The sequence below is a fragment of the Pogona vitticeps genome, chromosome 6 (assembly GCF_051106095.1).
Source record: "Pogona vitticeps strain Pit_001003342236 chromosome 6, PviZW2.1, whole genome shotgun sequence".
Taxonomy (NCBI): domain Eukaryota; kingdom Metazoa; phylum Chordata; class Lepidosauria; order Squamata; family Agamidae; genus Pogona; species Pogona vitticeps.
Genome location: NC_135788.1, coordinates 88597346 through 88624278, shown reverse-complemented (window position 1 = coordinate 88624278; position 26933 = coordinate 88597346). Strand labels below are relative to the sequence as shown.

Genomic DNA, 26933 nt, shown 5'->3' with positions numbered 1-26933 from the left:
GGTTGAGCAGGGCGGGGGAGGACTGATACGTCATTTGACATGATCCTGCTATCTGAACAGCAAATGACCCCTTGTATTCATATCAGCTCTTAAGCGCTCCCCCTATTCATCTACAGAGGGTCAGGGAAAGTGATTTCCCTCATACACACACATCGCTCCTCAAACCCTCTTTTGGTGCCATTCCATTTTCTTCCTTCCCCTGTTAAATAGCAGTACATTAAGTCAAAGTAGTATGAGAGAGATTTATGTTGGGCAGGGTTGTCTGTATGTCTGGCCATCCATCTATCTATTCATCTATGTGTGTACATATACACTGGTGCCTCGCTAGACAGTTACCCCACATGACAGTTTTTTCGCTAGTCATTGATTTTTTGCGATCACTATAGCGATTCGCAAAACAGTGATTCCTATGGGGGAATTTCACTGGACAATGTTTGGTCCCTGCCTCACAAACCAATTTTTGTTAGACGACGATTTTGACAGCTTCCTCCGCACTCGCAAAACAGGTGTTTTTGGGACCTAAGCTTCGCAAGACAGTGATTTAAACAGCTGATCAGCGGTTAGCAAAACAGTTTTCCTATGGCTGATCTTCGCTAGACAATGACGATTCTTCCCCATTGGTACGCATTAAACAGGTTTCAATGCATTCCAATGGGGAAATGCTTTTCGCAAGACAATGATTTTGCTAAACAGCAATTTCAGTGGAACACATTATCATTGTCTAGCGAGGCACCACTGTATAGGTGTATGACTATATTCATACGTGCAGCCTCAGGTCTCCCAGCACATCCTGAAGGCAGCTCTCAAGACCAATGAGTCTGGCCATGCCTGTCCTGGAGTTGTCTTCTTGTATTCTCGAAGGCTTTCATGGCCAGGATCCAATGGTTGTTGTAGTTTTTCGGGCTGTTTGGCTGTTTTCCAAAGGTTTTACTTCCTAACATTTCGCCAGTCTCTGTGGCTGGTATCTTCAGAGGACAGGAGTTAGAATGCAGACAGAGTTCTAACTCACCCTCTGAAGATGCCAGCCACAGAGACTGGTGAAACTTTAGGAAGAAAAATCTTTGGAACATGGCCAAACAGCCCGAAAAACCTACAACTATCAGTTTTCTTTTTCTTGCCATTGTTATTAAAAGCTCACCCATAGAATCCATGAAGCGCTGCGTCTTTGACAGTGCCAGCAGAAATTCCTTCAGGTTTATCGTGCCACCAGCTGGGAAGAAGAGATAATATAAGAAGGAACAGTTAAGAAGGGATCCACTAGCTTACCCTTAGGCGAAAGAGAGTTAAAATACTATAGAAAGCGACATCTACACCTTTCTTTTCTATATTTCTTTAATCTTTTCCTCCTAGGGAAATAGCACATTAATTAAAAATGGTTACCATACTAGTACTATCAGGCACTAAGCCTTGTACTATACAGATCATCAAACGCTGGTTCCCTGTATCCCTGGGACTGCTGATAAGACAACATAAGTGCAGACGGTTCCAGATGGGAAGCTTGTATAATAAGTTGGAATCTTCTTAAATGAGGACATAAACTATCCAACCAGTGCCAGTTATCATTGCTACGCCACCAGTCACCTGCTCTGCATGAGCCATTTATTGGTTTTGGCCTGCTTACTGTCTGCCTTATCTGCCTTACTACTAATTCTCTCTCTCTCCACCCCAAGTTCTCTTTTAAAAGAAAAAGATTAAAAGTGTTTTTAAGGAGTCATTTACACAAGTCATTTTTAAAGGATTGCTTCTAAAGAAAAACCAGTCATTAGGAGACATTATTAGCAATTAACTGAATTTATATGCACAAACATTTCTGTGCAAAAAAAGGGACATTGCAGAGATCTCTGAAAAATGGCAACACTTTGTGTGAGTTTCCCCCATTATTTTACTTCTTCCTGTCACTTCTCTTAGCATTAGCTTGATGCAGATTTCATCTATGCTGCAGATTTCATCTATGCCGGTTTAGTTACATGATCCTGTCCATCATGGTGATATCACGCAGCCAATCTAATTTTACTAGTGAAGATGTCACAAAGCCAAATGAGAATGACAAGAGTGCTTCCTAATTTCACCATTTCTCCTTGTTTCATTGGATCCCTGAATTATTGGCAAAATGATGCTGAGGAAGTTGCAGAGGTGACCGACCATCCAACTGACTGTCCATCCATCCATCTGTCTGTCCACCCACCCACCCATTCCCATCCTTTCTAGCTCTGCCTACTGGATTCAAGGCTTAGATCCAACCCTAATCATCCTTGTAGTAGACCCATTAAAATCAATAGGACCAGAGTTATTCATGATTGTTTTAAGTCCCATTGATTTCAATGCATGCATTCCAAATCTGACTAATGCCAACCCATAATGGTTGGACCCAACCCACAATGTTTTCTTTATGACACAGGAGAGATCGATGACACTGAATCAAAATGCACACTGAATCACCTAGTGAACAAAACTCACATTCTATATCGATGGCATCCACAATTTGTTGGAACTCTTCATTTGTCAAATGAATGCCCAGATTACCAAGAGTGTTCTGTACTTCATGCATTTGTTGCTGACTGCCATGCATTGTGCCAGTGATGGTGATCACATGCTGTAAAGCTGGAGTAGCAAAGTAAAGCAATATTGTTTTTTAATGCTGCAAAGAAAACATAGACGTGCACTATATCTAAATGGGAGTTTACCCACATCTGCCACCACCAGGGCACCATGCAGAAGTAGCACATCTGGAGAGAGGGCTATGTGTAGTCTTGCACTAAAATGAACCACAGAGCAACATCACGTTATGAAGCCCCATAGTGCAGTGGCTACACTGCAGTACTGCAGTCAAAACTCTGCTCACACCCCGGGTTCAAACCAAGGTAGCTGGCTCAAGGTTTACTCAATTTTTCATCCTTCCAAGATCAGTAAATTGAGTACCCAGCTTGCTGGGGTGGTGGTGGTGGTGGTGGAGGAATGTGTAGCCTACATAATTAAGTTGTAAACTATCCAGACAGTGCTTTAAGTATTATAGGGTGGTATATAAGCAATACCAATAGCTAACAAATATCTAATAGAGTAAAGGTTAATTGCATCAAGAAGTGCTTAACAAAAGTTATTAATGCATATCACCAATTATCCAACCAGCAGTTATAGTCATAATGGTTATGCTATCATTTAGGAAGCCAGTTGTCCTCTTTTGTACTTCCATACAGACAGGATAGAACTATTGCTTCCCCAGGGTCATGAAAAAGTTCTACAGGGAGAAAGGCAGAGTATATATAAAATATAAGCAAATAAATAGAGTGCTGCTGTGAAATGTTAAACAGCTATTCAACAAGCATTGTGAATAATGGGATTACAGCCGGCCCTCATGATTTATCCAGTTTAATAATTCTGGACTTTTTAAACATAAGTAACATCCAAATTGAAAGTTGGGGCAATTTAATACCATGGAGGCTTCTGCAACCATGATTTTACTTCAAAGCAAGGCTCCGACTCTTGTGTGACTTGTTTTCAAAGGGAAATGCAGTTGTTTGTTTTTATGTTGCCAGCCTGCTCAGATTTGGAGGCAGGACCACATGTGGCACACGGGTTGAGTGCTACATACCCCAGTTAAAATGGTCTTTTTGTCTTCTTAATTCAGAAACATTCGCCATGACAGCACACATTTCAGTTGAGCCCTGAAACCCTACTTCTTTCTTCTCTTGATTAGATTCTGGAATGTGGCTGGCATTGTGAGGGGAAAAGGTACTGAAACTAATGACTGCTATGTCCCCGTAAAATCACCACCTCGGCCAAGAGGCATCTGACCATGCTATACTTGTCTGGCCCACTAAAGACTAGTATGGGCTCTAGATCAAGCTGAACATACCTTCTAGTTCGGTAAAAGCATCCGTTTCACCCAATGCTAACAAAAAGTCTTTGAAACCAATCCTGCCATCCTCTGAAAAACAAGCAGATATTGTTTCATTATTTATTTAGTGTACAGTACAGTTCTGGGAGAGATCAAAGTGTCTGCGTGCATGTTTAAATGAATGCTGAAATTCTAACAATATTGTGTCTTGCTGGCTCAGAATCATAGTATAGGCACTACCTGACTGCTGCTTCTACCTATAACTTTCAAACCCACTGGGAACAATAGTTTTGTTAAGGTAGTCAGCCTAGAAATGTGGTGGTGACATGGGGATGGAGACAGTGATGGTTCTGGATGAAGACAGGGGCTGTCCCCTCTAAAAATTTTGGGTTGAGGTGGCCTCCATCTTGGTCCATAAGCCACCTGCAGATGCAGATAAGGCTGCCCCCCAACCTCCACCCCAACCAGAGGTCATGCAGACCTTCATATGATCATGGAAACACCACAAGCACCTTCAGTAACACATGTTTGCAGTACTTTTGCAAACCTTCACACTTAAGATATGAAGATCATACAAAACCTTTGGAGGGAATGTTAGCAAGGGGCTCACCTGCTTCCATATATCATTATCATCCTTTGAGCCTTACACAACATACTTTCAGGCTGAACACTGTAATAGGGCCAATATGTGAAGCAGCATCAATAGCAAAACATGGCAATTATTTGTTAGCATGTTGTACTGACTTGTGAAGTATTCAGTAACAGATTATTCAGTAACTTATAAACATCACCATTCCACACTTAGCTTTTCTATGTGCTGGATATGAGTTAACCTGGTAAAGGTTTTTTTTTTAACTTTTAGCATGTTTCAGGTAATTCCTAAGTACAGCAGTAGGAACTGAAAGGGAACCAAGAGAGGAAGAAGTGCAACAACTAAGTCTAACATACCATCAGTTTTGGTAGATTTGACCAACTCATTGAAGGTTGTATTAGGTAAGTGCACTCCCATACTACTCAGAGTCTTCTTCAGCTCATTAACAGTCACTTTCTCATCTGTTATGCTTTCAACAACTTTTGTGGCATCCCGCAGTGCTGGAAAATACAAAGTGTGAAAAGGAATGGGGGGGGGCTACCACATCTCTTTGATCTTCCTGCTCAACCTACCATGGTTACGGCTACACTTGACAGAAATCCAGAAAAACTGCAAAATTTAGTACAGCCACTGAATATAGCCCCCATACCATTTCTGTTTTACTCTTTTTAAAACAAATCTCTCTCTCTCTCATAGCTGTATCAGAAACTGGAAAACGATGCTTTCCAGAATCCAATAATCCATTACATTTTTAAAAAACTGTACAGCATGAGAAAGTTACTTTTCCAAAGCAATGTATTCGGTGGACTAACATCACTTTTTTTGGTGTGACAATCAAGATCTACTTATAAGAGTTATCATTTACAGCATATTTAAAGAAGTTTTTAGTGGATTTCCCCACCAAAATTTTACGTGGAGATTACCAAAACTGGTTAGGTTTGTAAAACGTTCCAGCAAAGTCTCACTGTTGCCAAAGCACGCGCATGTATACCGCAGACTGTTTTAAATGGAAAACTTGTTGGACCAAGGACAAGATTAGGTTAAAAACAGTGACTGTGAAGAAGCAGTCTCTGGTATCAAATGAATCAAGACCCAAGAAGAAATGACAGCAACACAGTTCTAAATGACTCCTATCATCCTTGCATAGAAGGGCCCAGCTAAAGAGTTATCTCATAGGATGGCCCTCCTGTAGAGAGGACATCTGGATTAGATCACCTTCTTGTGTTTTTGTACTACAAGGATTGCCTGGAAGTCTGTGACAGCAAACACTCTAGATGTTCTGCATTTTTCCAAATAGAATCTGGCCATCTTCTTTCTGCTTAATCAGGTGCCCCAGGCTGGATTAGGTAGGTGGCAAGATTATAATCAGGACAGAACAGGTTAAGTGGACACATGACTAACAAGGGGCCAGAACATTTTAGTCAGCCTAGCCAAAAACCACTTAAAAAGACACCCGGTATTATTTGTTCAGAGATGAATCTTCTTGCTGTCTCTCTCTCTCTCTCTCTCTCTCTCTCTCTCTCTCTCTCTCTCTCTCTGTGTGTGTGTGTGTGTGTGTGTGTGTGTGTACAGTGATTCTGCTTTTCCTTGCCAGGCCTTTCTCTGCTGACTTTATTTCTGAGCTGAAATCACTGTCTTAGCTCCCCAGAATACAGAATTTAGCTGGGGAATCCTGTAAGTCTATGTTGCTCTCTTGAGTTCCTAGTTTCTGGCCTAGAAGCTCTGTTAGCCTGTCCACTCCTAGGATCCTTACCCAGGAATTCCCTCACATTGTTCCAGCTGGAGTTCCAATGCTCCCCAGCTCCTAGGCAGTCTTACGAGACTAAGGAGAGCTAACCTTTTCCACCCCTAATTTATTTTCTGGGAGCATTTTTCTGACACAACAGTGGCTCGCCAATTTTTCCTCTCTTTCCTTTGTATGCATGTGTCTGTGGTTTAGGAAAAGATCCTTCCTTTGGTTCTCATTACACCCTTGCAGAACCTCTGCAAATATTTTGCCCAGGCACTGTAGAACTTGACAATGAAGCTTGAATCTCCAAACCCTCTTAGCCATGCAAGTTTGCTTCTTTTGAGTCTTTATTTCCCTGTATTAGTTATATGCTTTATTGTTGGATCTTTGATATATTTTAATCCTTTGGTGTTCAAGAACGTTTCCCTTATGAATAGCTCTTGCGTGAGCATGATATACTCAGCCCCGTCTGTGTCAAGATGCACTATTGCTATCGTTCAGAGTTCTTTTACAGGTGTGTCTTCGAACATGTATGAGTTCAGGTTTGTGCTCCGATACCATACCTGGTGAAAGGATCTAGATCCTTCCTTGTCTCAGGGTTATATGTGAAGAAACCACAAAAATGTCCTCGCTCTTACTCACGAACTGGTGAAAGATTTTCTGGTGCTGTCAGGGAGAGGTCTTGCAATTGTAAAAACAAATCTGCGCAAATTGCACAACTGCACAAAACAAAACTGCTGCCTTGTTGCACTGACTTTTATATTTAAAAAGGAGTGCTGGATGGGTTGTTTGCATCTTTGTGATCTCCCAACAGAAGGAAAAGATATTAGTTTTGTACAGGGACATCCTATCTAATTGCAGAATCCTTATAAAAAGGTTTCCCTCATCTAGTTCCTAGTATAGATACAAGACTCACACTGCCACAAACTGAGGCAGCAGATCTTCCTGAGAATGCAAAATTCTTCACATCCCTAGTTTTGTGCTATTCTTTTATCAATCCAACTTAATTAACATAAAAATAATGAGCATTGCAATGAAGTATGATTAAAAACATAAATGGCAATTAATTGCTTCTGGGGGCTTTACAATGAGTCACATTTTTTAAAAAAAAATGTGAATTCTCGTTGTTCACCACAACTCTGCATGGCATTTGCTCTGCCAATGAAGAGCTTCCAGGGTTTGCCTGCCATAGAGGAAGCATTCATATTCTCTCTCTCCAGACACTTTAGGTGCCTACCTTTGGATTCAGAAAAGCATGGAACATTGGACAAGATCTTCACGATTTCTATCCCATCCAACTTCCCTGAGTCTACGGTGGATCGAGAGAAAAGGAAACACCAAGATAAGGTCAGACAGGAGAGACATCATCTGGCTGGCATCTGCCATGAGACACAGCCCCTTCATAATCAAATACAAGATCACAGTTTTCAAAATTGTTATTAAGTATTGTGCATCTCCAAAATTGCATGGAGGCTTCTGGAAGCCTTGAAGATTAATTAGAAACACCCATGAAATACCACCATACCTCAATTATTACATTGGCCCCAAAAGATGCATACTGCTAAGAATCCCAGTGCTTTCCCCTGAGAAGTATGTAACTAATTGAAATACAAGAAAACCCCTCAAAGGTTCTTACTTTTAGCATCCACAATGCTGCTTCTCCCTCCCTGTTCTCCTGTTCAGAAGTAACAATATTCACCATTGGGCAGGTGAAAGGAAAGGGAAAAGACAGTGGCAGTTGCTCAGAGCTCTCATGGAAAAGCATATTTTCCTACTAAAGGCAGAGACTTGGACTACACATTGAAGTATTCCCGGTGGGAAGTGTAGAAGCCCTTTTCACTGTAGGAGCTAGGGCTTGTAATTTCGTTCCTATTTCTAGCAAAAGAAGGATGCTGCATGTATCATTTCTTCCAATAAGACTGTGAACAAATGAAATTCATGTGCCTCCTTCCAAAAGAATATATTTTATATACCCAGCCTATTAAAGTGTCCATAATTAAGCTCCATCTGTTTGCATATTCATATAGGCTCCCACCTGTGTTACCTATCTGCTTATACTTAACTATTTAGAATACTTACTTGCTCTCCTGCAATTCAGTTGCCAGTTACCAGGCTTGCTTTTTGTCCCACATAACTGAATGCAAGGCACTGATAACCAAACTTACTCCTACTTGGCTAGCCTCCTCCCCCCCTCCCCCATCTTTACTAAGAATCAATGACAGTGGTTCCCAACCTTCATTAACCCAGGTGTTCTTGGACTACAACTCCCACAGCCTTCACCACAAACTGTGCTGGTTGGAGTTTCCGGGAATTGGAGTGTAATGTGGGTTACCCAAGATCAGGAACCACTGGTTTATGATTATATGCAATAAAACCACAGACTGTCTATTAGAAGTTGGGGAAAAAAAGAATACAGCCTTTGCAATTAGAAGGTAATAAAACCTTTCCTCTCCAGAGAATGTTTCTACATATATTTGGGATTCACAGACAAAACCTATGCTGAACTCTGGATGACCAATCACAGATAAGATTGGGTTGTAAATTTACTATATAAAATATATTTATATGCTGTTTCACAGATGTGGCATTGGCTTAGGGAGCATAGAAAGAAACTGCATTTTGTATCCTAAAGTTTACAATTGTATGGCTCTAAGAGTAGTTTATCTCACCCAGGTGATAACATGCTCACCTGGTCAGAGACATTCATGCCACTTGGCGTGCAACAGTTTTCGTCCTCTGGAGTTGGAGGTTAGCCTCTATTTGTCTCCTTCCAGTGTCCATGTAGGGAAGCTAAGATATTAAAAACCTTTCTAGTGCCCCTGACATGTCTCAAAGCGTCAGATCTGACTGGACTGCAGGGCTTACTCACTGTATAAGAGCATCTCCATGTTTCCTTTTGCTATACTGTATTATGTTGCATCTATGTCAATTATCTCTGTGATAAATGTTCTACGGCACCATTAGCTTTCTATCTCCAACTTGAGTGAAACAACAAAAGCTCTTTGGGGTTTTAGGTAGTCCAGCCAAAACCAAAAGTGAGCAAATTTGCCACTTACAGAGGTGCAAATGTTGTGTTAGGATTAACCTTTTAAGAGACCTCTGCTTCTAACAATGTGCTGTGTCATCTGTTTTGGACAACTGTGTTACCTCAGGTTCCATTTCACACTAGAATACTGGACTATTAGATGGGGAGTTACTCACAGAAATGTAAAGGCGTCAATTTTGATTTAAAAATATTTAATAGACATTGTTAACCAGCTTGGACAGAAAGGTAAGATATATTCTAAACTTATTCATCCAGTTTTTACGCACCACCAGTTGAAGCAGATGCCAGAACTGCCTGAAGTTCATCAGGGGGCAGTTGGAAACCCAGGCCTTCTAAGACACCTGGCAGATCTTCCTTCTTAATCTTCTCTGTGAAGGCCTTGTTGATCACACTGAAAGCATCGCGTAGAGCTGCAAGGACCAAGTTTCAAGCAGAGTTTCAGCTATGCTAATTCCCAACTCCCCATCAGTCCTAAAGCTACCAATCATCATCATCACCATCATCATCTGTCAAATTGATTCTAACTTATGGTGACTCTTTTCAGGGTTTTTGAGGTAGTCAATGCTCAGGAATACCATTCCCTGCTTCTGGGGGAACCCTGGGACGGTGCAGCTTCCACGTGGCTATGCTGGCTGGGTCTTTTCCTATGGAGCACAGTGGGGAATCGAACACACAACTTCTGGCCCTGCAACCAGATCCCTAACTCACTGAGCTATCCAGTCAACTAAAGCTACCATTGAGACAATATGAATCAACCCATTTTGTGTAGGCCAGACTTGGGTGGGATATACCACTGCCAGTCAATCAGCTGCTACTTACCCGATCAGAGGAAAGAGAGAAAAGGGTAAATGCTGGCATGTGTCAATTTCAACTGCAGAATACTCTCCTCTTGGAGGCTCCATTGGCAGTGATGTCAGTTTCATTTTGGTTCTAAGTTAAAACATGGCTGCTCACTGAGTTTAAGGATCTCAGCTTGAACAGGTTGTGGCTTGTGTTTAGTAGTTTCTTTCTTTAATATAAAATTTGTATAAATGTCTTTTATGGTTTCAAATGGTTTTAAATTTCTTAGACATGTGTTTACAATTGTTTTTAAACTTTAAATGGTTTTATAGATTTCACACTATTTAAATTGTTTTATTGTGTACCTTATCCTGACACTTTTATTTATTTTATTTATTTCTTTATTCAGCTTCTATACCGCCCATCTGGCTACTAGGCCACCTTGTGATATAGGGTGGGATATAAATATTCTAAACAAATAAATACATGCAATGACTCATTGGAAGCAGCTACATTTCTGGCTGGCCCACTATGTCTGCACACAAATGCAGAAAAGAGAAACAGCATTACCTCTTTGGACTATGGCTACCAGAATAAACTAGCCAACACTACCACCAGCTGGAGCATTCTAGAAGATGTAATCCAAAGCAAAATGTTCTCCTCGCTGTGCAAGTGATTATAAGAAACAATTCAGAATGTACTAGATTTACATGTCAAGCAAGCACAAATCACTTTGTATTAATAGATACAGCATTTCTGTCCAAGTAGTGGAAACTGCTGGTGACTCCCGGTTTTGCAAGGGGTGATGTATCTGCTCTGGGTTTTTAATTTGCATTTTAAGCATCTTGGAGAGCTCTTGTAAAGTATGGACTATAATCGAGAGCAGATTTGCCACCCCCATGGAATCAGATCCACCACCCTCCATTGTCTCCAACATTCCATTCCTTACTAGAGGGCATTCTTTACATGGTGGAGCATTCTATAACATGAACAATAGTGAAAAAACAAGTCAGAAAAGAGCTTGTGAATCAAGCACAATGGGAAGTATTGGGGCAAAACGAACTCCTTCCTTCATCCATGCACATAGTCAACATTCTCTGAACTACTGACTTATTGCTGGGCAAATAAGTCTTAAGACAATGAGAGAATTTTCATTTGTGATCTTACTAGTAAATTCTGCAAAGGACTGAGCACCCGTCATGTTCATGATGACATCTTCAAAACCCACTGTTCCATCTCCTGTACAGTAAAAAACCAGAATGGCACAAGGACTAAACAAAGGAAGTGGTATCTATATATGAGAATTCTTGCATTTTGCCTACAGTTCTTTTCATACTTGACTTGATGACGATTTGACTTGAAATCATCCTTTAATGCAGTGGTCCCCAACCTTGGGCCTCCAGATGTTCTTGGACTACCACTCCCAGAAGCCTTCACAACCACCTTGGCTGGCCAGGATTTCTGGGAGTTGAAGTCCAAGAACATCTGGAGGCCCAAGGTTGAAGACCACTGCTTTAATGGTGTCTTGAGAGCATTAATAACAATGCTAAGCATCTGTATGATCCTCAAGGCTGTAATTCTAAATATGCTTACTAAGGAGCATCATAGAATATAGTTGATTTACTCCTGAGTAAACACATATCAGAAGCATACCCTTGCTGAAATCCAGGATTAGGTTAAAACTAGAATAGGTCAGTTGAATCAGTGAAACCTACGTAGGATTAGTGATTGCTTCCTATACAATACCTCAGGATGGTTTAAAGTCAAATAGTTGTCAAGTGAATTATGGCCAGTATCCAATATTGGATGTCACCTCATGACACTAAGAAATCCAGCAGAAATGGGAAGAGCAATAGCCCCATCCCCCACAGCCTCCCTGTGCACCCTTAAAACTGAGAAGACTAAATTTTCAGGCAGAATTGAAAGCTGCTGCGGGAGGGAAAAGGAAAGCGATGTTAGATTTAGGCCATAGTAATATTGGAATAACATAGTAAGTATTGTTAATTAACCAGAAGTGAGATTTAAGGGCTCTATCCCTCAAGCACTTGGTGTGTTTTTGTTCTAGAATGACAGAGAGGCCTGGGGAGACTATAGCAGAGAGATGGGTTCCTACTGCAACAGTATACAGTACAGTATGTGACACCCCCATGATTGAACAACAACAAAAAAGAAACACTGTCATCCTTGTATAAAAGAGGATAGTAAGGTTTAATGAAGGATGGTCTAAGAAACACATTATTCCCCTTGGTTTTGGGTCACTATAACTGGATTCCTTTTCACAATCCTCATGGAGTTATTCCAAACCAAAACAGTGTGTTCCGTGGTTAAACCAAACCATCTTACAATGCTGTATGGAAACAAGTGCTTATAATCTCACCTGCTATTGTGACTGATTTACTCAGAGACTGGAGCTCATCTGGAGTTAAATTAAGGCCAACATTAGTCAATGTTTGAGGCAGTTCATCTACATGGATTTGATGGTCTTTGATATTACTCATGGCATCAAATATATCTTTCAGCACTACCGAAGACAGGAAAGAGGAAAACAAACCAGCTCAGTTTACATCCAGTTGAACTGAGATTGAGACAACATATAGCACTTGCTTGCATTTCAGCCCAGTAAAGTATTTGGATCTTTCCTCTACAGGTAGGAAATTAGCCTGGGGTTATTTTGAGTGAAATGGGGATAAGGAAAGGGAAAAAGTTAGACAGCCCTCTCTTGCCCTTCACCCATCCCTGTCTTCCTACAGTCACTTTGCATTGAAAATTCCAACTGTCTGGGGAAAGAATAGGGTAACTCATAATTAAATAAAATTTCAAGAGTAAAATGCTGAGAACAGAGGTTCTCTGGAAACTGGCAGGTGGTTCCAAGTCAGTTGTGGGAAACCTCACACTCTGAGGCAAAGACTAAGTGATCCCTAAGAGGGCCACACACCCTGCCATAGAACACTCTCATTTACAAGTTTCCTAGTTTTTGTGGGTTTTTTAAAGTTTTCCCCCATTCTGAAAGTTTAAATACTTCTCCTAAAACTGGGTTACTGGCAATAAGAGATTTTGCTGAAATAACTAATATCTTTGGTCTCACCATTTCATCTTTGGCTGATGCCCACCACTAGAATGAGGCCGCAGAGAACTTCTTTGCAACTGCATTTAACTTCTTATTTTTTGAGGGGGGGGGCGATTTCATGCCAAAGAAAGAGATCTTGCCATTTACTATACTGGAACAGTAAATGGAATGCCTGGCACATCCTTACCAATAGCTTCTGGGAACTCTGGCACAACAATAAAAATCCTCATGAATTCTTCAAAATTCACATTGCCACCATCTGCAAAGCAAAATGTAGGTCAGAAAGAAAGTGAGTGAACTGTAACTGAATATTGGGGACACTTCTAAGACACTTCTCTTTTGGAAGGCTTACTGTCAACTTGGGCCATCTTCATGACATCTTGCAGTAATTCTTTGGCATTGGGAAGATCCATCGTGTTCAGAGTGGACTCAAGAGCATGGAGATCAAAATGGCCGTCCTTGAGCTTGCTCAGTGCCATGCATGTGAGCTGCAATCCTATAAAAACACTTTCCAAAGTCAGCAGAAAAGAGCAGAACAAATCTTTGGAGCTCTCTGCAAGCCAATAACCTTCATAGGTGATTGAGTATACTCCATTAACCTCTGCTAGTAAGGCTACTGTGTGATGGGGGATGTAATACAACATAACAGGAAGGTACCAAGCTTATAGTCATATTTGAGTTTTCAACAACCCCTTTTCTAATATACTGGCAAAATCCAAGGGGAAAAGAAAAAAAGGAGACATGGAAGGTGGGGGGAAAAGGCAAAATAATACAGCACCTTAAAGACTGACTGGTTTATTTCCATGTGAACTTTCATGGATCAAAACTCTCTTCAGACACTGAGTTGTTAGTCTTTACAGTGTCACAACATGTCACATTGTTTTCCTTCCCCCACCTTTTAATTTTTCCACCTTTACCTCTTTGGAAATTCCTTTCCTAAGAGAACTTTTCCTTCTCAGTTCCCCCTGCAGTGAGATGACCTCTTCACTGTACCCTTTACTTGTTTTCTCATACAGTATAACTGACTTCATACATTCCCTACTACACATTTTTTCAAGTTGCTCCTTTCACCTTTGAGGGCACAATTGGCAGAAGGGCTACAAATACAGAAAGAAAATACTCTTTCTGCTCAAAGAGGTAGCTGTTTTAATCTATTTACATCTAACACTTCCAGAAGAAGTGGATCACACTCCAAAAATACTCATGCTAATTCATCTGTTAAAAGAGCCACAAGACTCTTTCCTCCTTCTCCCTTTTTGTTATTCTTTTTCAGAGCTTGGAAATAATGTGTTGATATTGGTTTTATGATTCTCTTCTATTTCTTTGCTCTGGCGATTATAATAGTTCTCTTTGTCTCTGCCAGACAGTTGCTGAAAAGCTGCATTCAGGGTTCTGACCTTAGTTCTGTTTCCTGTAAAGAGGGTGGTATGCACCTTAATCTGGTGCGTCTGCTGTGAACATTCAGTCTTGGGTAGCTGACAGCATTGCTCTCATCTTTTCTGACACACTCAAATCCCTTCACAATGTTAAGCAGTACATCTAAGGAGGGGAATGTAACAGAAGAGGAAAAACAAGAGATCCCTTCTGAAAGATCCAAGAAATTAAAGGGAAATTTAAGTCTAGATTAGAAGAGTTGAAAGACCAACAAGGAAGCACACTATCTGACCAGGATAAAATAAAGAAAAGATGGATACAGTAGACCTATGCAGAAGAGATAAAAGGATAATAGATTCCTTTGATGAGAAATCCTATGATGAAGGACCTGCAGTTCTAGAAAGTGAAGTGAAAGCTGTGCTGAAAGCGCTGGGAAGAAATAAATTACTGAGGTAGATGGAAAACCGATAGAACTGTGTCAAACCACAGAACTAATCAAAATCCAAGATTGTGCCAATAAATATGGAAGACAAAACAAAGGGCCACAGACAGGAAACATTCAATATACAGTGGTGCCTTCCTTAGCGATCGCTCCATTTTATGACGAAATCGCTTTGCGACGCATTTTTTGCTATTGCAAAAGCGATCACATTGCGATGTTCCCTATGGGGGGATTTTCACTTTGCGATGATCGGTTCCCTGCTTGGGGAACCGAGCATTCCAAAGCAACGATTTTAGAACAGCTGATTGGCGGTTTCAAAATGGCCACTGGGTAAACAAAATGGCCGCCCACTGTTTTCTGGGACGGATTCCTTGCTTAAGAGGCACCAGAAATAGTCGCACTATGGTGGATCTTCACTGAACAGTGAGTTTTAAGCCCATAGGAACGCATTAATCGCGTTTTAATGCGCTTCTATGGGCTTTTTATTTTTGCATTGCGACATTTTCATTCTGCAGCAATTTTTGCGGAACGAATTAACGTCGCAATGCAAGGCACCACTGTACATATATTCCAGTCTCTAAGAAAGAAGATGCCAAGGAGTGCAGTAATTATAGGACCATTGCTCTAATTTCCCATGCAAGCAAAATAATGCTCAAGGTGTTGCAACAAAGGCTTCTGCCTTATATGAGAAATGTGAAAAATGCCTGATGTTCAAGATGGATTTCAAAAAGTAAGAGGCACTTGAGATCATATTGCACATTTACAGTTTTAAAGATTCATGGCAATAAATTAATCTTGTAGTTGTGAGCCCCCAGACCAGTTTTATTATACTCCCAGAGTTCTTCACATACCTGGATTAGTTATGAAAGCACCAGTATGGGTTACACTCCTGAGAAAGTCATTCAGATTCACTGTCTTGTTCTCTGAAAATAGAGTAGGAAAAAAAGGCACGGAAGAACTGTGTGAACTGGATGATTTGACATATATTCACAGACTGCCTTCCCTCCAAAAGATAGCAACTGTATCATTTTAATACAAAATATTTAAATATATGGAACACATACACAAGCACACATCATCCTACCTTGCCACTCTCTTCTGCACCAAGTATAACAGGTCCTTACCATCAATGTTGCAATAGGCCAAAGCCTCTGACAAATCACTGGAGGGCAAGTAGATGTTGAAGCTCTTCATAACTGCCTGTAACTCATCCACACCAATCCTCCCGTTGTTTAGCTTGGCAAGGACATCAAAGCCATCTGCCAAGACTACAGTGATGGGGAGAAACAGAGGAAGGGGAAGAGATTGGACATACAAGAAACCACAATGAAGGCTTAGTTAGGCAACTAAGCTTAAACTAGGCGAAAACGCAACAAGACCTCTTCTCCTTGTCCCACCCTCTTCTCCTTGGCTTTCTTCTTTTGACTCAGAAGATGATCAGCCAACCTTGAGGTCACTGAAGTGTCTTTAAAGCACAGTAGTTCCCTCTGGGGATCAGGTATAGAATTAGATATTGGATTGCCTGACTGTTGCTATTTGTTGCCTTCCACTTTGCTCTGCTTGTATATTTATCAATGTAGGCAGCATTTCGAAAACATACATTTTGAGAGGTCTCTTGATCAAAGGAAACATAAACCTACAAAGCTAACTCATAAGAACATAAGAAGAGTTCTGCTGGATCAGGCAAGGGCCCATCTAGTCCCGCTTCCTGTATCTCGCAGTGGCCCCACCAGATGCCTCTGGGAGCACACGAGACAACTAGATACCTGTCTCCTGATACCACTCCCCTGCATCTGGAATTTGGAGGGACCTTCCTTCTAAGCCTGGAGATTATACATCCCCATCACGGTTTGTAACCTGCGATGGATTTTTCCTCCAGAAATCTGTCCAATCCCCTTTTAAAGCCATCTAGGCCAGATACCTTCACCACATCCTGTGGCAAGGAGTTCCACAGAACTGGAACTTCTTACCATTCAGGGAAGTGGAGAGTATGACACTGCCAAAATAGAAACGGAGAAGCCCAGCTACACAGAGTAGATGTTGCAAACTGCAGCAGCCACATATGTTAACGTTAAATATTTAAGGAAAGCTAATCTATTGAGCTTAAAATGTTAACAAATTTAATTCATTGATTGTTGCCTTAGTTAAGTCATTAAAAAGGTAATTTTAAAATATTGCTTAGAATTGCTAAAAACTACCATCATGATTAAATGTACCAATAAATGATGAAACTATTGTTCAACATTAGAATAAAGTAATGAACTGTTAATTAATTGCTGAATAACATAATGCATTAAAATACTGAATCTTTCATCAGAAGTTGGAAATAATTTGTTAAAATTATTTCCAACTTTTGACAAAAGGTAAACATTGCCTTCTCCATAGTACCAGAGAGAAGTTTGACTATAACAGAGTTGGTTTGCTTACCTGCAGATGTTTTAAATTGCTGATTCCTTGTCAAAATCCTCAAGAAATTATTGAACTTTGCCCACCCAGCTTCTGTAAATTATAGTAGGAATAGGGAAGGAAGCAATTAAAAAATGGTGGGAACCTTCATCTTGGTTATCCTTAATTTACTAATGAGACCAGGAAAAAAAAGCAAGGGTTCTCTGGACTTGACAAATTTCCAGAAGTAGAACAGGTATAAAAAAGTCAAAGAAAGAGGACTTTCCTCTCAACTGTCTTTCATCACTAGTATCTTTCTGGTAAATCACCATTCTAATTTGTTCCCCTTTTCTCTTAACTGTGCTTTGAAATTTCTTTTCGTAACGTCTTTGAATTTGTCTTGTCACCAGTTGACTGAAGCTACTGTGTATGTTTTAATTTTCTGTTATATATCGTTCTGCAGCTAGTTCCCAATTCCCAAATCTGCTAATCTGAAAAAGTCCCAGGGAAGGTGTTACCTCATAACATGTTCTCCGTATGATTTTATTGGAAGCAGGGAAGGAAATGGGGATGCAGGATGCCGGAGAAATGATCCTACAATAAAGTCTCTCTCTTTCCCCAAACACCTCAGCCTCCTCTTAACTTAGGTTAGAACTCCATACCCTACAACAAAAATTTTCTCCACCATTTCCTCCTTCTTTCTGCCAAAATAAAATAAAACAGCCGTTATCTTTCTCATCAAACAGAAAGAGAATCGTTGAAAAAAGTCAGAAAGAATTTCTGGCACCATGTTGGTTTCAACCTCCTTTTTGTTGAATCCCCACAAAGATCTTCTTGGGAGGTAGCATATTCTGTATATGTGCCTACACAAACTTTTAAGAGATCACACAGTACTGAACCTTACGTTTCATATGGTACAGATGTTAAATGATTGATAAATTACAGGGCAATCACGTTTCCCTAGTTCTGAATATCAACATCAAAAGTTAAAAACACTGGATGTGCTTTTTGAAAGAACGGATACAGCAGCTCCACTGGCTACTGATCCATTTCCAGACAGAATTCAAAGAAATGGTTCTAATTTTTAAAGCTAAACAGCTAGAGCCCAATCTATCTCGAGGATGGCCACATCTGCCTTTATGAACCTGCTTGAATGTTAAGATTACTGGCAGAGACCTTCCTCTCAGTTCTGCCATTTTCACAGGTACGTTTAGTGGGGACACAGGGAGAGGGCCTTCTCTGGTACTGCTCCCAAAATCTGGAGCTCCCTCCCACAGGAGGCCAGGCTGGCCCCATCTTTGCTGTCCTTCCACAAGTAAGAAAAGATCTTTTTAAGGAGAAAGGTGGGGCAGAAATATTGTAAGTAAGTAAGTAAGTAAGTAAGTAAGTAAGTAAGTAAGCAAGCAAGCAAGCAAGCAAGCAAGCAAGCAAGCAAGCAAGCAAATAAATAAATAAATAAATAAATAAATAAATAAATAAATAAATAAATAAATACAAACAAACAAACAAACAATACATACATACATACATACATACATACATACATACATACATACATACATACATACATACATACATACATACATACATAAATTGCTTTCCTCTCAGGCATTCTGAACATTAAATACAATTCTATCCCAAAGAAAGAGATCAGGATTAAAATTATTCACTGTAATCACCAACTTTTGGTGATTACCAGAATCACCAGAAACGCTCAGTATAGTCAGATGCAACCACGATAGGTAATCACTTCCTGCTAGTTCGGACACTTACCAGTCATATGTGCAGACTTTAATACCTGGCTGATCACTTCATTAGCCAGTTTGAAACCAAAGGTATTCAGGCTTCTTCTCACCCATGTTGAATCCATCTTTGTGTATTTTTTAAGGAACTTGAGAGCAAGGATAACCTCAAGCACAACTGCAGAGAAGGAAAGAAGCTGCATCCTTTACACTTTAGTCATGCGCAAGAAGAAAGTCGCTTGCTTTCACAAACAAACTTTATGGGATAATTCAGTGGTTTTTAACCTTGGGTTACTCAGATGTTTTTGGACTCCAACACCCAGAAGCCTTCACCACCAGCTGTGCTGGCTGGGGTTTCTGGGAGTTGCAGTCCAAAAACACCTGAGTAACCCAAGGTTAAGAACCACTGGGATAATTCACTTTCTCATATCCATTTTCCTCTTGATACATGCTTCAAAATCCAAGCTTGCAAATTAAGCCTGTGTTTACAATCCAATGACCAATTACAGAACTAAACACATAGACACAAGATACACAGGTGAAGAAAATAATGGATATGAGGACTAGATGCCTTTCAACACTTGATGGAGCACCCTTCTTTATACATGCGAAGTGTGTCAGTGCAGGTACAGGTATTGTTATATCCCAGTTGCTTTGGTATAACCTTTCCTGCAAGGAATATGGGGTAACGCCATACCCTGTAACGGGAAATTTATTTGGCTGAAGCGGAAGTTATGTCAAGGGACACAGGTCAAAAATGAGTGAGTTAGAAGCCATTTTCCTTCAGACGCACACATATCTGCATGCTTGCACTACTGCAGTGACAGATAGAGCTGCTCCTATCCTACAGCAACTACTCCTTCAACACAACCAGTAACATTGTCGAGATGTCTTTTAACCAGCGCAGTGCATAGATTCCCCAATCCAACTGAGATGTCTGTTGAGGGCTTTAAGCTATATCCTGGCTAAGTTCAGAGCAATTGATCCTTCATCATGATGCTTCATGGCTGAATATATCGGAAAACTAAGGCATCAGTCCACTCATTTGATGGAGTGAGATGGCCCAGATAGAGGAGAACTGTGTGCTACACAACCTGCTCTACACTCTCTAAAGGCTTGTCTATATGTGACATTTCAAACAGACTAGATCGGGCTAAATAGGCTCACTAGGAGGTCAGGTGTGCTGTTTGGTGTTAACCTTGTATCCAAATGGCTTACAGACCTCAAGCGACCCTATTTGATCTGCAGCAGCCTGCTGTCAATTTGTCACCATTGTGAAGTGCCTTAAAAACAAAGGCACTTCACAATGTTGGCAAATTAACACTTCTTCGGCTCCATAGAGGGGTTGAGGAAGTGCAAAAAAAGTGTATAGTAGAACAATAAAGATGCTCTACATCATTTTTAAAAACAGTATTAAGTACTGTATGTGAATTAGAAGTTAGCCATGTATATTAGGTAAGTGCATTAGGTATACCAATCTAATAAACATGCCTAAATGTTAACACCCATACATACTTTGTTTTAAAAATGATGCACTAAAAACTTTTGATTTCCAGCGATCACATGTGTTGAACATGGAGCAATCCTACTTACATGAAAAAAAGTAGGCACCTCAGACAGAGGCCAGAAATGTGCAGGTACGAACACTCTGGAATGGGCTGGTTCATTCCAGTGAAGACATCATCTGATTGCCACCTTTGGGAACAAAGCAGCCCATCCCTGTAGCAGATCCAACAGCAGGCTAAACACCTGTTTAGTCAGCCTCTTCAGATTAGTCTATTTGCTTCAGATGGAATGGAAATTAATACCCATTTGCCACTTGTAAAGTGAGGATCAAATGCAGGTTCAATCCACTTTTGTACATGGGTTGTGATAATGGGGGACAATCCTGCCTGTCTCAAGTAGCAAAATGTCTTCAGTTATATGTGTTCATTTGAATACAGTTCACTATCAAAACTTGAATATGTACACTAAAGTAATCTAATTTTTTTAAAATTAAACCATTTTGTTATCTCATTATGTGCTTTCATACAGGTTTGTTCTTGTGCATGTAAGAGCTTACCTGAATAATTTTGGAAGCGCCTTATTCCCTTGACAGCTGAAATAAGTTCCTTGACATTTACAGTCCCATCAGCTACAGAAGAAACCAAATAATTAAGTTACATCTTATTATAAGATACACCCAACCATGTCCCACTTCTAATCAGTACCTCAAACATTCCCACAACAGAACCCTTACTAAGCTTCTTCTTTTGAGGAAGGACATTCATCATTACAGTTCCTCCATAATGTAGTATAGTGGCTAGCCAGAGGTGGACAAAGTGTAGCCCACAGGGTATATATGAACCCATGGGTTCATCAGTATGACCCAAAGTACTCTCCATTTACAAAATTACAAATTGATTTGGAGTGATTTGCCATTTAAACATAATTCCTCACTGGGCCTGTCTGAGACCTTAAAATGTCATTTTTATTATTTTATTTTTTTTAGAAAGTAGGCATGATAGCTTGGAAGCTTCTAAGAGTGCAATATGCCATTTGGGGACAACATGGCGAGTCAGAGAAAGTAATGAGCCAGACAAATCATAATCCTCAACCTCAGCTGTGTGTATGCTGGGTGGCATTATGCATACAGTATCTTGTTCTTGGATTCAGACTTCCTTCTGCAATATCAGAATAATCTCACAGTCTTACCTTCCATAGCAGTTATGAGCAGAAAGGATATAATGTATGTGACTTTCTTTGATGACCATGACACAGAAAGTACTACTCATTCATCAAGGTGGCTTTTCTTTAAATCTCACTGCTCATGTATTTGATTGTTTCAATCAGCCTCTGCTGAGGTAAGTAATTCTGCTGTACCCCAGTGCACTGAAATATATCAGCAGAATTACCTGTCCTTGGAAGTGAATGACTATTTCATACCTGTAGCAATCAGTGTTCTGGACAAATGTGTCCTTATTGCATAGCTGGACCAATCAATAAAAATGTTGGCTGATTAATCAATTGATTAAAATCTTCAGCCCTGCATATTCCTGACTGGTCTCAGCTGGCCAACTTACAATCATGTTATCGAAAATGCCATTTGGGAAGCAACTCTTAGAACTAACAGAAAAACTATTACTCTTCTGCCTGACCTGAGTTAAGATCTGTACATCTGGATAAAATTGGACAATAATGAGTAGGCACAAATACTCACAAGAACCTTTGAGAGATGTTGTGGCCTCCTCCAATTCTGACTTGGTTAGATGGACTCCAATATTTTTGAGGCACGTCTGCATGTCTGAAACTGCCACTTTTTCATCTTTGAACTGACTGAAGGTTTTGATGGCATTATTCAGAACTACGGGGAGAAAGAACACAAAATTAACTTTCTCACTCTCATGAAACTTATCTCACCAGTGCCTCACTTTTTTTTCTGCTGCTCTCTGTCATCATGACTACAAGAATATGAAGTTGGTTTCTAGTCCCCTGGTCACTCTTGTTGCCCTCCTCTGAACTTGCTCCAGTTTGTTGGAATCCTTCTTAAAGAGTACAAAACTGGACACAGCACTCTAGAGCTGGAGAACAATTCATCACAAAACATTTCTTCTCATCATCCCTTCATTCTTTTCAAGTACCTTGCTGCTCTACTCCTGTTCACTCACCTTGGATTTCTGAGAAGCGTTGTGTTTTAGATATTTTTCTTATGACTTGATCAATATCAATGTTCCCTTCTCCTGAAAAGTGAAAAAACATTATATTCAACAATGTGCCGGGGCAGGAGCCACTGACATATTATGAAAGAAATAGTTAAGGAGTTCCATGAAAAAAAAAGTAATCTAGATTGGCAAATGTTCCTATCATAGCCAGAAGGCCTTTGCTCCCAGAATACCCTTTCCCTGTCTAAGATCTTCCTTTATGTGACATACACCACATTTAAAACAGAGGCAATTTGTAGTCATCTCTCCCTGTTGCCTGGCAACAGCAGGAGGTCAGGAAGATACAGTTAAGGCCCCAGCCTCCCAAAGATGGGGCCATATATTACTTGCCATCATTGGGAGTATTCTGAATTAGCTCCTCATACTCTTGTGGGTATAGATGAATGCCCATGTGCTTGAGAGTGGATTTCAGATCTTGCAGAGGAACCTTGTTTCCTTGAATATTGCTGACTGCTTTGATGGTGTCCTTCAGCACTGAGGGATAAAGCAAAGCTGAGTTTTGCTCACGAGAACTGGCAAACATTCTTCAGGCCCCCTTGGAAAAAACTAACAGCAGAAATCTGGGCCTCATCCCACTTCCCAATCCTTCTTGGGATCAGAGTTTAAACAATAGCCTAGGTGAGTATCATGATCATTAATCTTAGAACTGCAGAGCTGAAAGGGTCCCTTTCGAGCCCTTGTCAAGGAGACACAGTGAGGCATTGAACTCCTTATCTCTTACTTACTTACTTACTTACTTACTTACTTACTTACTTACTTACTTACTTACTTACTTACTTACTTACTTACTTACTTACTTACTTACTTACTTACTTACTTACTTATTTATTTATTTATTTATTTATTTGATTTTTACCCTGCCCCTCTAGACAACGTCTACTCGGGGCGGCTTACATCAGCGGCTTACATCTCTGACTTCGTAGCCAAATACTGTACCTAAACCACTGAGCTATCCAGCAGTTCTTCTTGATAGGTTGCTAAGATAGGCAAGTGTGTGATGAGCAAACTGCGGATGCTATCTTGAGAAGCAATCTGAATAATTAAAGTAGCCTTCTCTCAGAGTAAGGTAGACTGGGGAAATACCTAAGGGTTTCAGAGACCATAGCTTCACTTATTGGGTACTGGGACCATGTGCTGGCCTCTGAAAGTTTTGTAAAGTAGCTTGGCTTCTTTCATTTATCAAAGTAAAGGCATTCTAACCTGTGCAGAGCCACTACTTCACAACAGAACAGTGAGTATGGTCACATGTAGTCATATGTGTTGCAGGTTTTGCAACCTTGCATGCTGCCTTAAGCAGGTTTGGCTGGGAGGTACCTTTCTAGGCTGGAGTAACTGTCAGTCCATCCAGCACTAACCAATCATTTCTTCCCTGCCTCTGAATTCAAAGAAAGTCCTCCCTCTACTTGTGAATTCTTTCTCTTAAGTCTGTTGAAGTTCGTTGTTGTTGAAAGCAGTTGTGTTTGTCAGTTTGCTGTTTGATCTGTGCACATCTGTAAGTAAAGAAAATGTTTTTTTCTTTCTCCGAGTGAGTTGTTAAAACTGAAGGTATTGTGTTCTGTGAATCCCTGCACTTCTGCTATGCAGCTAAAAGAATTTAACCAGAAATTAAAACCCTGCAACAATACGTAGACACATTGAAATCTGAGATGAGAAATGTGAGACTGTGAACAAGGTAGAATTCTGATTTAGTCAGTAGGACTGTTGAAATCAGTGATACTTATGAAAGTCATGATCATGATGACCTTAAGTCTCAATGGCTTTCAATCAGGATTCAAAATAAACACCACCATCGCCACAGGCAAGTGAGTGAAATGAATAAATATCACTGCAATTGTTTCTAATTCTCCCTTCCCCAACACCAACAAATTATCTTAAATACCTGACAGTTCTGAGAAGTGTGGAGTGTTGGTAAGAACCTTAATGAAGTCTCTCACAAATACTTTTCCACTACCTATAAATAAAGCATAAGTATATGAAGCAGAACGATCACCTTGGTGGAATGACTGAAAATAAAATGAATGCAATGTACTCCCTCCAGAACTGGCAGCCAGAGCATGTGACTGGGAAAATATTTGCTCTGGGTCATGTTCAAGCAAAAACTTTTTGCCAGATTGATCACGTTTTCAGTAACCAAACAAATGAACAAAAACAGACTAATGCTTCCCCCAACTTGGAGGTTGTAGGAGGGATAGCCATGTTAGTCTGTGCAAGCATCATAGATGAAAACAAAAAAAAAAATAAAAAGTTAATAAAGACAAAAATGTGTTGGCATCTTAAAGACAACTTTTAATGTGAGCTTTTGTGGACAAGTCCACTTCATCAGATATAAGATGCTCTTATGTCTGAGGAAGTGGATTTGCCCATGAAAGCTCACCTTAAGAAATACCAAAGTTAGTCTTTAAGGTGCCACCATGTTTTTGTCTTCTTTTTTTAACTTTTTATTTTAATTTTGTTTTCACCCAAATTAGACAGTGGTCTATAGTCTACAGTCCAAAAGATATTGAAGGGAGAGGGGGGAGAAAATTCTTTTTTATTTAGATGGTGGTAAGTAACTCCAGTGGCATGGATGGGAAAACATTTACTCATGTACTCACCATCTACAGGAATCTGTTTTAATGCCTGCTGAAACTCTTGGTCTGTCAGGTGGACACCCATGCTTCTCATAAAGGAAGGGAGATCATGCACTACCATCTTGTCTCCTTCAATCTTGTCAATAGCCTGAATGGTACCCTTCAACACTATAAAGTTGCAAACATGTACACCAGTAATCTCAAACTAGAGTTATGTTCATTTCAGAACTTTTCCCCTCATGAACCACATGCTGAGGGCATTAACTAAACTAAAGACCTGACTCTACAGGCAAGCCTTCTCAAAAGCCATCACTTAGGAGTGTTTTGGTTATTTTTTTTTAATCTTGTAGTAAAATTAGGCCCCATCTTTTAATGTATTTATGTTTTCATTTATTATATCTGTATTTTTGTTTTTTGTATAAACCACCCAGAGTAGACATGTTCTAGATGGGTGGTACATAAGTCAGATAGATAGATAGATAGATAGATAGATAGATAGATAGATAGATAGATAGATAGATAGATAGATAGATAGATAGATAGATAGATAGATAGATAGATAGATAGATAGATAGATAGATAGATAGATAGATAGATAGATAGATAGATAGATAGATAATTGCAGGTACACCATTTACAATACCAGGTTGTCCCTGACATAAGATCATCCAGGAGGCTCTTCTCCAACGCGCCTCCGAATACATTGGCTAAACTCCTGTTGTGCAACTCCACAGGTGTGAAGGCTGATAGCCATAGAGATTAATCTTTAATTTTACATTTCCTATTCTCCCTTCCACCTCACAAGTTTCTGAGGCTCCTGAGTGTTCCAACCTGAGATGTCATGACTATCTCTTGACTAATGCCCAGAGTAGACTTCGGTCTAGATGGGCAGGATATAAAACGAACGAACGAACGAACGAACGAACGAACGAACGAACGAACGAACGAACTAACGAACTAACTAACTAACTAACTAACTAATTAACTAACTAACTAACTAACTAACTAACTAACTAACTAACTAACTAACTAAATAAATAAATAAATAAATAAATAAATAAATAAATAAATTTTTGATAAGTTATTTTTAAAAAGGAAACATTCTAATTTCTGCTTTCAAAGCAGTCTCTCTCAGTGCCAGCATGAACATCTATACCCTGTGCTCTTTCAGAAACACCACATGGAAGTCTATGTGGCATTGGGATATACTGTACTGTATAGTGCTACTGATGCAAGTTTTAACAATGAGAAGGAAATTGGCAGAGGTTTTTGTTTGGTTTTGTTTTTTGTTTGTCATCTGTAAATGTCCCATTCCCAACCAGGAACAGCTTGTTTTGCTTACTTGTTGATCCAGAGAACTGGGTCTTCTCCCAGATGAAAATGAAGCTGTTGAGGTTCACTGTCCCATCTTCTGTAATGTCAAATAAGAATAACAATGAATGCTTGTTTACTCATATTTATATGAATAATCTAAAGCATCAGAGAAGGGCTGGGGTATTTGAGGCCATCTGGATACTATTGGTAACCAACTCCCATTGGCCCTTGGCAGTAAGAGGGTTGTAAATTCACAACCATGTTTTTAAGACTCAGAACAGTCAAAGACACTTCTTTAAATCATTGGGCCTGACAGAAGCTTTCCAGATATGATTTTGCTACTTTGCACTAGGCAT

At 40.0% G+C, this 26933-nt stretch overlaps 2 protein-coding genes and 1 long non-coding RNA gene across 3 annotated transcripts; 1 reads left to right on the top strand and 2 right to left on the bottom strand.

Moving 5' to 3' along the window:
* Positions 1–204: 204 nt before the first annotated feature.
* On the bottom strand, positions 205–22730 carry LOC144583622 (EF-hand calcium-binding domain-containing protein 13-like). The gene is made up of 17 exons (XM_078377810.1): positions 22640–22730; positions 22192–22335; positions 21055–21126; positions 19024–19170; positions 17293–17364; positions 15990–16133; positions 15717–15788; positions 13402–13545; positions 13237–13308; positions 12360–12503; positions 11150–11221; positions 9469–9612; positions 7394–7465; positions 4784–4927; positions 3854–3925; positions 2458–2601; positions 205–1210 (listed from the first exon to the last, which is right to left on the bottom strand). The coding sequence occupies exons 1-17, from the start codon at positions 22728–22730 to the stop codon at positions 804–806; spliced, it is 2157 nt and encodes a 718-aa protein (XP_078233936.1). The 3' UTR covers positions 205–803.
* Positions 4735–10435, top strand: LOC144583626 (uncharacterized). The gene is made up of 3 exons (XR_013537529.1): positions 4735–4828; positions 7377–7503; positions 9458–10435. It is a non-coding gene; the product is annotated as an uncharacterized LOC144583626 (long non-coding RNA).
* LOC144583624 (EF-hand calcium-binding domain-containing protein 13-like) lies at positions 20868–26933 on the bottom strand. The gene is made up of 4 exons (XM_078377813.1): positions 26606–26933; positions 25288–25431; positions 24573–24644; positions 20868–23167 (listed from the first exon to the last, which is right to left on the bottom strand). Coding segments are annotated over exons 1-4 (369 nt in total). The 5' UTR covers positions 26607–26933; the 3' UTR covers positions 20868–23015.

Bases quoted from the DNA above. Each gene is read 5' to 3' on its own strand.
- LOC144583624 (XM_078377813.1), bottom strand. The intron at 24,645-25,287 runs GTGAGTACATGA...CTTTATTTATAG, and splicing joins AAAACAGATTCCTGTAGATG to GTAGTGGAAAAGTATTTGTG. The intron at 23,168-24,572 runs GTATTTAAGATA...TTTATCCCTCAG, and splicing joins ACACTTCTCAGAACTGTCAG to TGCTGAAGGACACCATCAAA.
- LOC144583622 (XM_078377810.1), bottom strand. From the start codon at position 22,730: ATGTTTTTTCACTTTTCAGGAGAAGGGAACATTGATATTGATCAAGTC. The intron at 16,134-17,292 runs GTAAGCAAACCA...CCATCACTGTAG, and splicing joins GCAATTTAAAACATCTGCAG to TCTTGGCAGATGGCTTTGAT. The intron at 13,546-15,716 runs GTATGTGAAGAA...GTGTTTTTATAG, and splicing joins TGCTTTCATAACTAATCCAG to GATTGCAGCTCACATGCATG.